The 12,496-nt window shown below is 33.2% G+C and overlaps 1 protein-coding gene across 1 annotated transcript in view; it reads right to left on the bottom strand.

Moving 5' to 3' along the window:
• Window positions 1–206: 206 nt before the first annotated feature.
• The window catches only part of LOC116630647 (alkylglycerol monooxygenase-like), a 193,626-nt gene continuing 181,336 nt past the window's right edge, over window positions 207–12,496 (bottom strand). Inside the window, exon 10 of the mRNA XM_032401315.1 lies at window positions 207–344. Coding sequence (XP_032257206.1) covers window positions 270–344 — 75 coding nt within the window. The 3' untranslated portion in view covers window positions 207–269. The remainder of the gene's footprint in view (window positions 345–12,496) is intronic.

Raw genomic sequence — 12,496 nt, 5'->3', positions numbered from 1 at the left:
ATACTCATTGACTTAGACGCTACCAGTAAATATAACATTATTGTATTTGAAGTTACTTGCTTTTGACTGTAGCAATAAAGGAAAGGAACTGCAGCTGACTTTAATTTTAATAGAAAACAAATATGGAAAGCAAGCATAAGTAAATAAGCATATTTACCTTTGATTAAAGAAATGGTTCATATAATCATTATATAATTATATTTCCAGAGGCAATCATAATATACTGTGGTTGTGGACAACTGATTAAAACAAAAGAACTGAATACAAACTTATTTCCAAAGGCTGGAGGCAAGTTCTTTCATGCTTCTGACTCCCCAGAAAGCAATGCAGATGGAAAAAAAAATCTGAAGAAATAAAATACAAAGAGGAAAAATAATTAAAATTGAATCAATACTTTTGTTCAACTGAGTTAACAATATCTTTGTGGGGGAAAATGAACATGAACATTTTAGACAGTTAAATTAATCAAATTGAATTTAGCAGTTGTTCACTGATAGAGTTTAGCCAACACAACTTAAAAAGCGTTACATTGGAGACAGAAGTGGGAGTAAAAAGTTTTGGTTTTGTTGCTTTTAATTTTTATACTCCCAAATCTGGGTCATTTCTTGGGATGGGACTGTGAAAGTTAGATGCTGCATGACCCAGAACTTTCCTCTGGCATCTGGGCATACTGTATGCAGAATGTACTGTATGAAATGATCTCATTGTTTTTATAGTTTAAGAAGCATTTGGAAAAGGAGAAATAAAAACATTATAAAGAATCATTCCTCTCTGGGGCAATGCGATCTAACGTGTTATGAACTTTACACAACACGAACTAAAGGTTAATCACCACTGCTGATTTACCTTCTCAGTCTGTTGATCTTATCAGGTATAAAAAAAATGTACTACAAAATTCTCTTTAAAATCGATGACATAGCTAAGTCATAATAAGCAGCCATCAGAGTTCATTGAGTTTACTTTCTTGCTTTCAAGTAACATCACACATTTCCAATAAATCACCCAAAATTAGCCACATAAAACTCTTGATTTCTGATGATCTTAGCAAGAACATTTATAAGAATTCATGGTTGTAGAATTTTTTATTATGCATAATCTACATGCCATAATACCATAACACACGTATCTTCTCTTGAGGTAAAATCCAAGCATTAGTCATGATCTTTATGCCTCAGAGCCCTCCTAAGCCAACCCTTCCCTTTACTCTTACCTGTGCACTAAAATTTAACTCTAAGATTGCTTTTATGATCTTCATTTTAGATGTTACTGGTATGATGATGGAAAAGAGTAACACCCCCCAAAAATGGGGTTATCGGGATAGCTGTGCAAGTATCTCTCCATATATTTTTTTTTAATTGTGCAAACCTCTCCCAACTACTAAAATATGACCAGGTCTTCTCCCCAGGAAGATCACTATTCGTGAAAGATCGACAAAAATATACAAAGAAGCACATTTAAGTAATAAGATGAAGGCTTGAGGAACATTCTAGGGTGATGGACTGGGGAGAAGCCAAGGGCATTAACTGAGGCCAGCCATCAATTTAAAGAAAACAGCTTGAATTATGGTTATTTTGCAATGAAAGCCTGAATATGAAAACAAAAACACCACCACCACCACCTTCCTAAACACTGATATTTAGATTTTACAGGTGGGTCATTCAGTTTCATATGAACCTTATGGTTCTTTCTAGAGAACCGTTATGCTTCACATTAGCCAGTCTGCAGTTTTCTTCAAATACATGCATTCCTTTCAGCCTATAATATGCACAATATAAAAAAATATATATCAAAAATAAAATCTGCAGTTATATTGAAGCAGAAGTCAAGAATAATATTAACATTATGGAGTTGCCTCAGAAATCAAATACAATATATTTAAAGGCTGGTTTTGATTTTGTTTCTTTTGACTGTAATTCAAGAAAAATGACCTCATGGGATTTCTCATGATGGTGCCAAGCAAAATAATACCAAGGTGGGGAGTATTTATGAAGGCCCTTTGTGCAATGAATTGCGTTAGTCTATGAAGATGGGTAATGTTGACAGGGTACTAGCTGCAAAGACAAATTTCCAATGGGACAGAGCTGTTAAATGCATAATATCAGTATATATATTCCATTCAATCCATAATATACATTGAGCAACTAATAGATACCCTGTGTTGTGCAAAGTAGTGGAACCTGAAATATATCTGGCAACTGAAGTTTTTATTAGTTTTGAATTTAGTGTTTAGGGTCACAAGGATTCCATGGGTGAAGGCTAGGGAGAATGAAACCGCTAAACTGTTGGTAAAATTTTGCTAGGGTGTCATGATTCTCCTCTTCCCTACTCCCCACCCACTAGACTATCCATACTTTCATCTGGGATCCCAGAAATAGTAAGAACTTCTGATCTAACAACAGAATGAAAAAAAAATTACAATTCAGTTCATGCCTTTGTTGTTAATCCACATCTTCACAATTAAATCTTTCCACTTTTGAAACTATAATTCAAGTCCTATTTTCTTAAGGATCCATCCCTAACTAAAACACAATTGCCTTTTCCAGGGATCTAAAATGCTTTTAGCTTCTTACCAAAAAATGCAATGTTGGACAGTTTGTAGTTTTATTTTGTTTCTGTGTTTGGTTTTGTTTTTTGCCCCTATGTATAATCTCTTTAAAAAGATGGGGTGAAAAACTGATGAAGCATAGAAGTCCAATTCAGGTTCAATGTTAATGTGCAGTGAGACTCTTGCTTAAACTAGCCTTTGTCTTAGGTGCCTTATTGGATTATAATGTTTAATGCTCATTACAAACCTTGGTAGATTGGTACCCAACTTGCTCATGCAGTGATGGGAATTTAGAATTTATGGGGTTTACCAAGAAATCACAAAACTACTAAATATCAGAGCTGGGATATGTTCTTATGTTTATGTAGCATCTCCCAGAAAAATCTAACTGCACATCCTAGGAAATCAGGTCAGTGAATCTATACATCAGTAGGGAATCATTTCCTCTTTTTTTGTAGCCCCCTGTACTTGCCTAATGATTTTTGAGTCAGTAACTGCTAGGTTTCTGAGACTTTCCACAATCAACATTTTAAGCATTAATTGGAGTTTTTATATATAGTGAAATCCAGAATGGCATAGAATCATAAAAACTAATACAATGAATATGCCCTTCTCAAAATATGCATGATCCTGAAATAGTTACTCAATTTCATTAGAAAAAAGTAGGAAAAAATAGATTTACTCTTATATTTTTGAAAGTGTATCTGTGTGTGTAATATATATGTATATGTATACATATATTTTAGACATAAATGTATATTTCACATATAATTTTACATAAATTTCACATAAAATTTTAAGCTTGAGTCAATAAAACCAGTTGATTATTGATTGCAGTCATTCCATTTTAAATTTTCTCTTGTCCGAAACTTCTCTTGAATTTTGTATCAACTTGTTCATTTTGGTTTACCATAATTGATTAGATTAAATGCGTCATTTGAAATAATTGTTCATTAACCTATTTCCCAACCAAGTATTTGTTCAAGGAAGGCAGAAGAATTACTACTTAGGCCAGTGCAAGAATAAATGGCAACTAAAGCAGGTTTTTTTGCAACATTCTTCTCTAATCATAGATACAATGTTTCTGGATATGTACAAACTCAATGAACACTTATTTTATCCTAGGTCTGGGCAAGTCCCAAGATTTTAACAGCTGGATTCAAAATGTGAAACGGAGGAAGTTCACTCTTGGTGTCAAGTCCTGCTTGAGCTAACACATCATTAGTGGCCCCTGTCTTCAGGCTATTTCCTTGACTTCCCAGGCCCCTAGACTCTGATGCCTGAACTTGGCCTGTACAGATGCTCTCCCCATTTCCTCCACCCCTTTCCAAAAAAGTGCATCAATTGACAGGTGGCTAATCTGAGCCACGAATCCATACTAAAACACCAGTGGGAACCGATATTTTATTCTGCTGCTCCTCCCTGTTATGTCTGTGTTTTAAGAGGCCTTATTAAACATGGCTCTACTTATGGGCAAATCAGACATCTAATCTCAAGGGAGACAGAATAGTATCAGAAGATACGTGCATATGCCATCTCCTCAAACTGTTATCTCTCAAATTACAAAGCTAGTGCATTGTTCTTTACACCCGTATACATATCTGTCTCGGTTGGTTTGAATCCACCTACTTCTATGTATTAATAAATGACCTGAGGTGCAAATAAAATATCATCTTAGGTAGTGGATAATTTCCATTAGAACTAGCTAGCAACACCCCACACATCTCAAATATTTAACCTTCAGTAAACTGGCAAATAAAATGAAAGTTTTAAAGTACTTAAAAAATTACCCACAGGAGAAACTAAATCTCTTAAATAGGTGAAATTGATTTTGATTCTCAAACATGGATTTATTGTTACAAATACTGAAATAGAATACACTGAGAGATAACATCTCATTTAATTTTATGCTTAGTCACAGTAGCAATATAATTATGTATACTAAATCACTAAAAAGTTAAACGAGCAAGTTAGAAAAGCTAAGTCATTTCGTAAATGGTGGGTAAAATTGTTTGATAAATTCTACCTTGACAAGGAAGGAACGTGGAATACTTTATAAATAGCATTTTTTTGTGTGTGAAGATTTGAGACCTAAGCACTTTCAAATAATTAAAAAGAATATTACTGCTTGTTTCATTGTGTTTATTTTCAGCCAAATTTAGACTTTTGTATGGATTTCCTAAATTCTCCTGGAATGGATATACTTATTTTTTATGCCTAACAAATCATATCCTGCCTATAAAAGGAAGAGTATATTTTTACCTAAAAATTATTTCTCTGACATTGATGAGGTTCATAAAATAACAATTAACTGGCTATTTATCACAACTATAACAACAAAAACAGCAACACTTTGTTTTAAGAGCAACACATTAAACATACAGAAGTTTTTACCAAATTATTTGGAGAAAAATAAAACCAATTCTTTGTTAAATATACTCTTTAACATAATATTTTGATTTTTTTAGAGATGACAATTGTCTGCTGTACAGATAAACAGATAAGAACTTAAAGAGTTCAAATCTGAATTGCTACAAAATATCTCCATTTCCTATTAAGGCAAGAGACAAATACAAACAGAACTAAACTAGAAATTGGAGCCAAATGGATTGAAAGTTCTTCTGAAGTGAAAACATCGAAAGATATTTGGTAATAATACATTTTCTTCTTAGAATTTTTCAAGGATACAGTTTGACAAATGCCAACTCAAAAGAAATTGGAAATTACTGATTTTGCTTCTATATATGACTAAAAACTAAGAGTCATATGCAGACAAATAAACAAAAGGCTTAAGACAAATAATTTCCAGGCACTGCAACTATTACTTGGAAATCTTGTGTTCTCTCTCTGTGTTTGTTTCTGTACCCTATTCAAAGCAGATTCAATCACTGCTATACTTAATACGTGCTCCTATCAGATTTACTACTATTAAAATGTAAATCAAATAGTGTTTTACATTTGTTTTAAATATATACTGAAATTCTTAACTGAGGGAAAATAATATAAAAACAAAGTTTATGTGAATGTCCATGATAACAATGCCTTATTTAAAACAAATATATATTTTTCTTAATCATTACATATGCTCTGGTATTAATTTTCAAACAAGATAATATATTAAACATACCATGATTATGTTTTTTAAAAGAAAATAAACACAAAATAAATATTGGAACAAAAGTTTTAAATAATTCAGCTGAACTCTGAAACCTGAAAAATCAGGTATTTCACTATTTTACAACCCAGTGGGGGCAAAGGACTCTAATAATTTTAGTGACAAAAAAAGTACTAAGTTAATTTAGATAACAAATACAGAATCTTCATTGTAACCATTTCTTCAGTTCCCCGGGATGATTATCTCCTATTATGTACAATAATTTATTCACTTCTGAAAATCTAAGTGGCTCAAGAAAGTGTATATTCTTTTCAACAATACCCCTATAGAACATCCTATTGTTCATCTATACCACACTTGAGCTATCATGATAGCATTTGAAAACCATAAATATTAGTAAGAATATCATAGATCACTTAGAGGTCTTTAAGACCTACCTAAAATTCAGAGAATATACTTGAAGACAGTTGTCATGAATTAGCTACCGTGCATGCAAACCCATCTGGTCGAAATTGTATAAACTGTAATTAGCATAAAGTGAAAATAGATGCTACATTTCTCAAAAACATCTGTGGATTTTTCATCTTTGAATTCAAAATTATGAATAAAGTCTCTTTATAGATACAGGACTTTAAAATTGTCCAATATTACCAACACTTGTTCTGAGGGTATGACCATCCAGTAATATGGATTTTAAAATTGCCTTTAATTTCTTACTACATTCTTGCTTTTCTTTATACATAATGATACATCTTCAATTTATGTTGATTTCCTAGAAAATTTCTAAATATTTTAATACACATACTCTAGATATCCAGGCTTCCTTCTCAGTTTTTTCCAGGTCCCCCCCCCCCCCCCCCACCAAGCTTGAAGTTTCTCAAAGGGACAGGTACAAGGAAACAGTCAAACTTAGCACAATTAAAGCATAGAGGAAAAAAAAAATATATATCTATATATACACACACACATATATATATTTTGAAACTGAAGATTTTTGAATAAAATGTTGCTGGATTAATCCTGGTCCTTAAGTGTCCTAACAGAACTCTCTGTAATGATGAAAAACATGATATTTAATCTAAAATTCAAAGTACTATATCTTTTTAATCCCCTTTTACTTCTGACTACTGAAATTTAAAGAGTTTACGTTCTAAAATCAGAACTCTGTTTTAACAAAAATTATCAAGAAAAACATTCAACCCTAATCTGCCAAAATGCTATTTTCATGGTGAAAGAGTGGTGGTTCTTGCCAAATAATCTCATCATAGCAGATTGATTTTAAGTGTATTGTATATACCAAAGGCCCGCTCCTGGCAACTCTCTGACATTAATCAGGAGCCTACATCTTTAAAAAAAAAAAAAAAAAAAAAAAAAGCCTACACGTTTTCACATGCATAACAATTTTTAATACTTGATGGACAAAAATCTATATCTGAAAGACCATGTGTTTACGAATGCAGAATACCATTCAACACTGCTAGCCCTGGACTTGCAGTGGGCTGTTAAAAAGAATTCTTTGTACGTGCCTACTATCTAGGAAACAAAGGAAGTCTTTTAAAAAATGAGTTTATTTTCAGGAAAAAAAAAACGCCATGTTTACAGAAATAATAGTGATGTCTGGTTTTAAAAACACGACAGTATATCTTAGAAGGATATGTTTTGAGAAGATCTCTTTGTATTGTTTTTGCTTGTGTCAAAGGGATGATTAGAGCCCCAGTAAATGGGTACCTCCCAGAGTAGGCTAAATAGAAGGCCAACAGCCCACATATGGCTTGCAGCTTGGGGAATTTCTCTCAAAGTTCTGCCAGAGATGGGACTGCCCAAATGGTTTCTCGCGTAAGTCCTAAGTCATAAACTGCATCCTACGAGGCCAGCCATGCCAGAACTGGACCCAAGGGTATAGAGTCTTGGCTGATGGGAAACAATGACTGCTTCCTAAGGAAGCCACAGCTGCTTTCCTGAGAGACACCCCAGATGCCTAAATTTTCCCTTACTTTCCATTTTTGACTACCTGTTCTGGCAACAGTTCCAACAAAGGGGGAGGCAGGCGGCAGGCACCCAGCTGTTTTCAATAAGCCTTGGCAATGTAGGTACTGATTACATAAACACTACAAACACTCAAAGAGCGTATTTTCTAGTTTTTAAGCTATAAAAAAGGTGTGAGCCTGTACCAACACCCTAGATCTCCTCTGCTCCAGATAATGATAATGCTGACCAGGATGATGACTACAACGACGGTGAGAATGAGGATGATGATAATCAGGGCTTTAATTATGAAAGCAAAGATTATTAAAGGAAACATGATGTCATGAACTGCTGGGAAAGAGCTCAAATTATATACAGAATTGGAAAGATGAGAAATTTCCACATTTCAGGGGCAAGAATATATATTTTTTTCCTTTAGGAAACAATGAGGTCAAAATGTGCAATTAAATCACCGATGTCTTATATTTCCCACAATCCAGGGGAAAAAAAACAATCAGCTGTTGCATCATCCATTTGCATTAACATTTCCCTTTTCATTCACATATATTCAAAAATATTATTTTAAACTCTTAATATACAAGTTGAACTTTGAACAACACAGGTTTGAACTGCACGCAGACACTTAAATGCAGTTTTTTTTTCCATAAACACAATACAGCACTGCAAATGATTTTTTTCTCTTCCCTATGAGTTGCTTCATGACATTGTCTTTCCCTTAGGTTCCTTTATTCTAAGAATACAGTATATAATATATATTACATACAAAATATGTGTTAATCAACTGATTATGTTATCAGTAAGGCTTCTGGTCAACTGTAGGCTATTAGTAGTTAAGTTTTGGGGGGAGTCAAAAGTTATACATGGATTTTCAACTGCATCGGGGTTTGGTGCTTCTAACCTCCACGCTGTTCAATGGTCAATTGTATGTAAAATATCCAAGAAGGTATATTAATCAAAGGTGTTCTGCTTATATTAAGATCAGGTTCAGAAACCTAGTCAAATTAGAACTCTGGAAAAGGAATAAGAGGATTAGGTTGTCCCAATTCAACACAAATTATTTTACATCAGCAGGTTACTTAGCATTTCAGTTTCTGCCTCTATAAAATAAGGATAAAATCTTCCTAATTCTCATAAGCTTATGGTAAATATTGACTCAATTAAAAAAAATTATAAAGTTCTATGAAGATAAAAGATAATTAAAGTGTGCTATGTTTCTTGCTAAAAAGATTCAATAAACTAAAAGTGACAGTAGAGAGTGACAGATAATTCTATAAGTAGAATTTAGAATATGAGAGTTTTGAACAATACCAGCTCTTTCTCATGCATGGTCATAAATTAAATGATCCTTTTAAAATTGTAGATATATAATTATTGCTGGGAAAATATAATTATCTTACAAAGTAGAGTAAGATTTTAGTGGGTAAGTATAATTATAGATTGATCATCATTTGAAGTATTTCCATTATGTACCTCATCCTGTAAAAACATAGAATTTGATGTTCTTGATGAGTTTTTATAATGCCAGACTGTTGAAATAGATCTTTTAGTGTCCTAAAAGATTTTTAATTTTAATTCATTTTTATGACACAGAAATATAGACTAAATAATAGTTTCTAATTATCCTCTGTCCCACTTCTGTTACCAAACTATGGTTTTGATATTTCATGTTACATTAAATTTCCTACTCATATCTAAAATTATATTGAAAAATAATTGTTTTACACAGATTTTTTTCCAGGGGGATGCTGAGCAATATAATGGAAACGATCTTCCATGAAAATTCTACAATAAATAGAGATAATTCTTTACTAGTAGTATTTCTTGAAATATTCTAAGAGAAATAAAAAAAATATATGTATATATCGAGCATAGCTGAGTGAAGACCATTCTAAGTGGAACTAAGCTGATAGCATGATATATTTTTTGACTAGGATGGACAATATAACATAAAGGAAGTAGTCAGATTTAAAGGACATGATGGAGGAAGAATTGTAAGAAAAGGCCAGCAAGGAATTATTGTTCTACACCTTTACTTTATAGACAATCAAAACACTTGAAAAGCCTTCAAAATTTTCAAGAGACTCAATGTAGGAAATCTATTATTTTAAAGTCACAACTGCTAAAATAATAAATCTTAAAAATAAACACACATATTATTCTAATTACTTACTATTTTTTTAGTTCTAGGTATGGCATCCATAAGAAAAAATAGCATGGCACCAACCTCAAAGGTAAATGTATACACAAGTAATTGCAATGAATCTCCATTAGGTTGTATTCATTATACAAATAGATATCACAGTCTTGTTTTATGCCAGGCATTTCACTGCTAACAGAACTCACTGGTGAGCACCATAGCCCCTGAATTCAGAGAATTTAGATCTACACAGTTTCCCTGAAATATCTATTAAGGGTTGGTATTTTTATATATATCTTATTTCTAAATCTTCAGGTAAAGTTATCTTCACAGTGTTGTGGTTCAATATAAAAACGTCTTTTACTAAAATGAGGCCAATCACATAGGTATGTTGTATTTTCCACTGACGTAGCTTATTTGTAAGATGAATATTTGCCACAGCTACCTTATAGGATTCTTATAATGAATATGGGATGAATCGTCTTCATTCAGCAGATAGAGTGTTTCCTAAAGTACCCATAACTCAGTGTTTTGAGCTTATGTGGGAATACAAAACAAGTGGCTTTGAATCATAATTCCACCTTGAGGAAGTTATTTAATGCTCCTATACTTCAATATATTCACCTGAAACATGTGGATAATCTTACAAGGTAGTCGGGATAATTAAATGAAAGAACGGGCATAAAACTTGGGGTTTCATGTATCAAGTGCTCAGCAAATGTCAGTAGTTTCAGCAGAAGCTATTTTGTTATTATGGTTACTACTGACATTAAGTCAGCTTTTACAGCAATGTTTTCTAAACTTTATTTTTAATATTTAAATAAAATTTAAAAAGATTTACTTATTTAATTTAGAGAGAGAGAGAGCAGGGGGGAAGGGCAGAGGGAGAGAATCCCAAGCAGACTTGTGCTGAGCTTGGAGCCCAACATGGGGCTCAATCTCATGACCCTGAGATCATGACCTGGGCTGAAACCAGGAGTCAGACACTTAACAAACTGAGCCACCCAGGCGTCCCTAAATTTAATTTTGAAAATATATCATAGCAGTTCTTCCCCTCCATTGCATTTAGCCTTTAAATTTTTCAATTATTATTTGAGCATTATATGTCACATTTAAAAAAGAAATTTAATTTAAAAGGATGGGATAAAACAACTATAAACAAATTCTAATATTTACTTCTTTCATCCCAATGTATCCTCATTCATCACTTTTGAAAATCACAATTACAGGTTAAAGAAGTATTCAAAAACCTAAACCAGTGCCCTGGAAAAAAAAAAAACACTGGTTGAGAGCCTTGAAACTTGGGTTCTTGTCCCTTCTGTCATGAAATGGTCAAATCATTAATATTCTCCAGATGTCATTTTCTTTTTCTGTCCAATGAGATTAGAAATAGAAAATCTCTAAGGTCTATTCTGTTCTATTTGAAAAAATAACAGAAGTGTCCAACACAATATTATAAAGATAGAAAGTTCTAAGGATAGCTCCCAGAAATAATTGAATTTTTAATAAAAAGAAATTACCAGAAATACTTCTTCATCTTGCCCTAATTACGAGCACAATAAGGTAACTGAAGTAACAGAGGAAATGACAAGGGAAAAGCCTCAAAGAAAATCAGCTTTCCAGAGAACAAACTGATGGTTGCCAGAGGGAAGAGTGGGGGGGGAATGGGCAGAATGGGTGAAGCGGAGTGGGAGAAACAGTCTTCTAGTCATGGAAGGACTAAGTCATGAGGAGAAAAGGTACAGCACAGGGAATACAGTAACTGATACTGTAATAGCCTTGTGTGGTGACAGATGGAAGCTACACTTGTGAACACAGCACAGGGGTTGAATCACTATGTTGTACACCCGAAACTAATGTAACATTGTGTGTTGACTATACTCAAAAAAATTAAAAATAAGATAGCCAGTCCTCAAAAAAAAAAATTATTTTCCACACATGTGAAATACGTGTAGGGACTGGCAAAGGTTGGCAGAGATGGATTCCCCAAACATCCCTTTCTAGAAATCAAAATCCCTAATCTTCACCTTGGACATAAGCTGGTCTCCTGGCACCCTGCTACATAAAATTTAAAAAGTTAAGACACATTAGGTTCATATTTGAAAAATAACTTAGTGGACATCACCAAAAATGCACAGAGAAGTAGCAGCAGTGATTCTTACAAAACTCTGCAGAGGCATACATGAAAATAAAACAAGTCATGGGCAGTTTTGGTAGTTATTGGTAAATAATGATGGGTTTTAAGAACAAAAAAAATGCCAGAGGTAAAATACTTTGCCTGTTTTTATTTATAGTTCAAGAAATACAACCATACCTCAGTAAGGCTGGGGTTGGGGGAAGAAATAGAGTTTGGCCATGAATATATTGCTAGGTCAAGTTGTAAGACAAAAACTTCAGAACTGTTAGTTTTTATCTAGTCCATAATTCATTGTTGATTATTTCTCTCTTCACTGAGAGAGAAAGAAGACAGAGGGAAGATCCTTAAAAACAATTATTATAGGATAAAAATTCTGGGAGAAACTTATAACCAAAATCAAATACTGAATGAGGGAAAAACTATATTCTAGTACAGTACGAGTTTTCAGAAAATATCTTTGTATCTGCAAATGTGTTTATAATTATGTCAAAAGATATATTTTATGGATTCTGGGGAAATGTGTTAATAATTCTCAGAAATAAGTTAGGGCAAGTGGAACCTCCCTGGTTAACTTCT

The sequence above is a fragment of the Phoca vitulina genome, unplaced genomic scaffold (genome assembly GCF_004348235.1).
Source record: "Phoca vitulina isolate PV1807 unplaced genomic scaffold, GSC_HSeal_1.0 scaffold4, whole genome shotgun sequence".
Lineage (NCBI taxonomy): Eukaryota > Metazoa > Chordata > Mammalia > Carnivora > Phocidae > Phoca > Phoca vitulina.
Note: the sequence above shows the minus strand (reverse complement) of the source record. Positions and strands in the feature narration are given on the sequence as shown.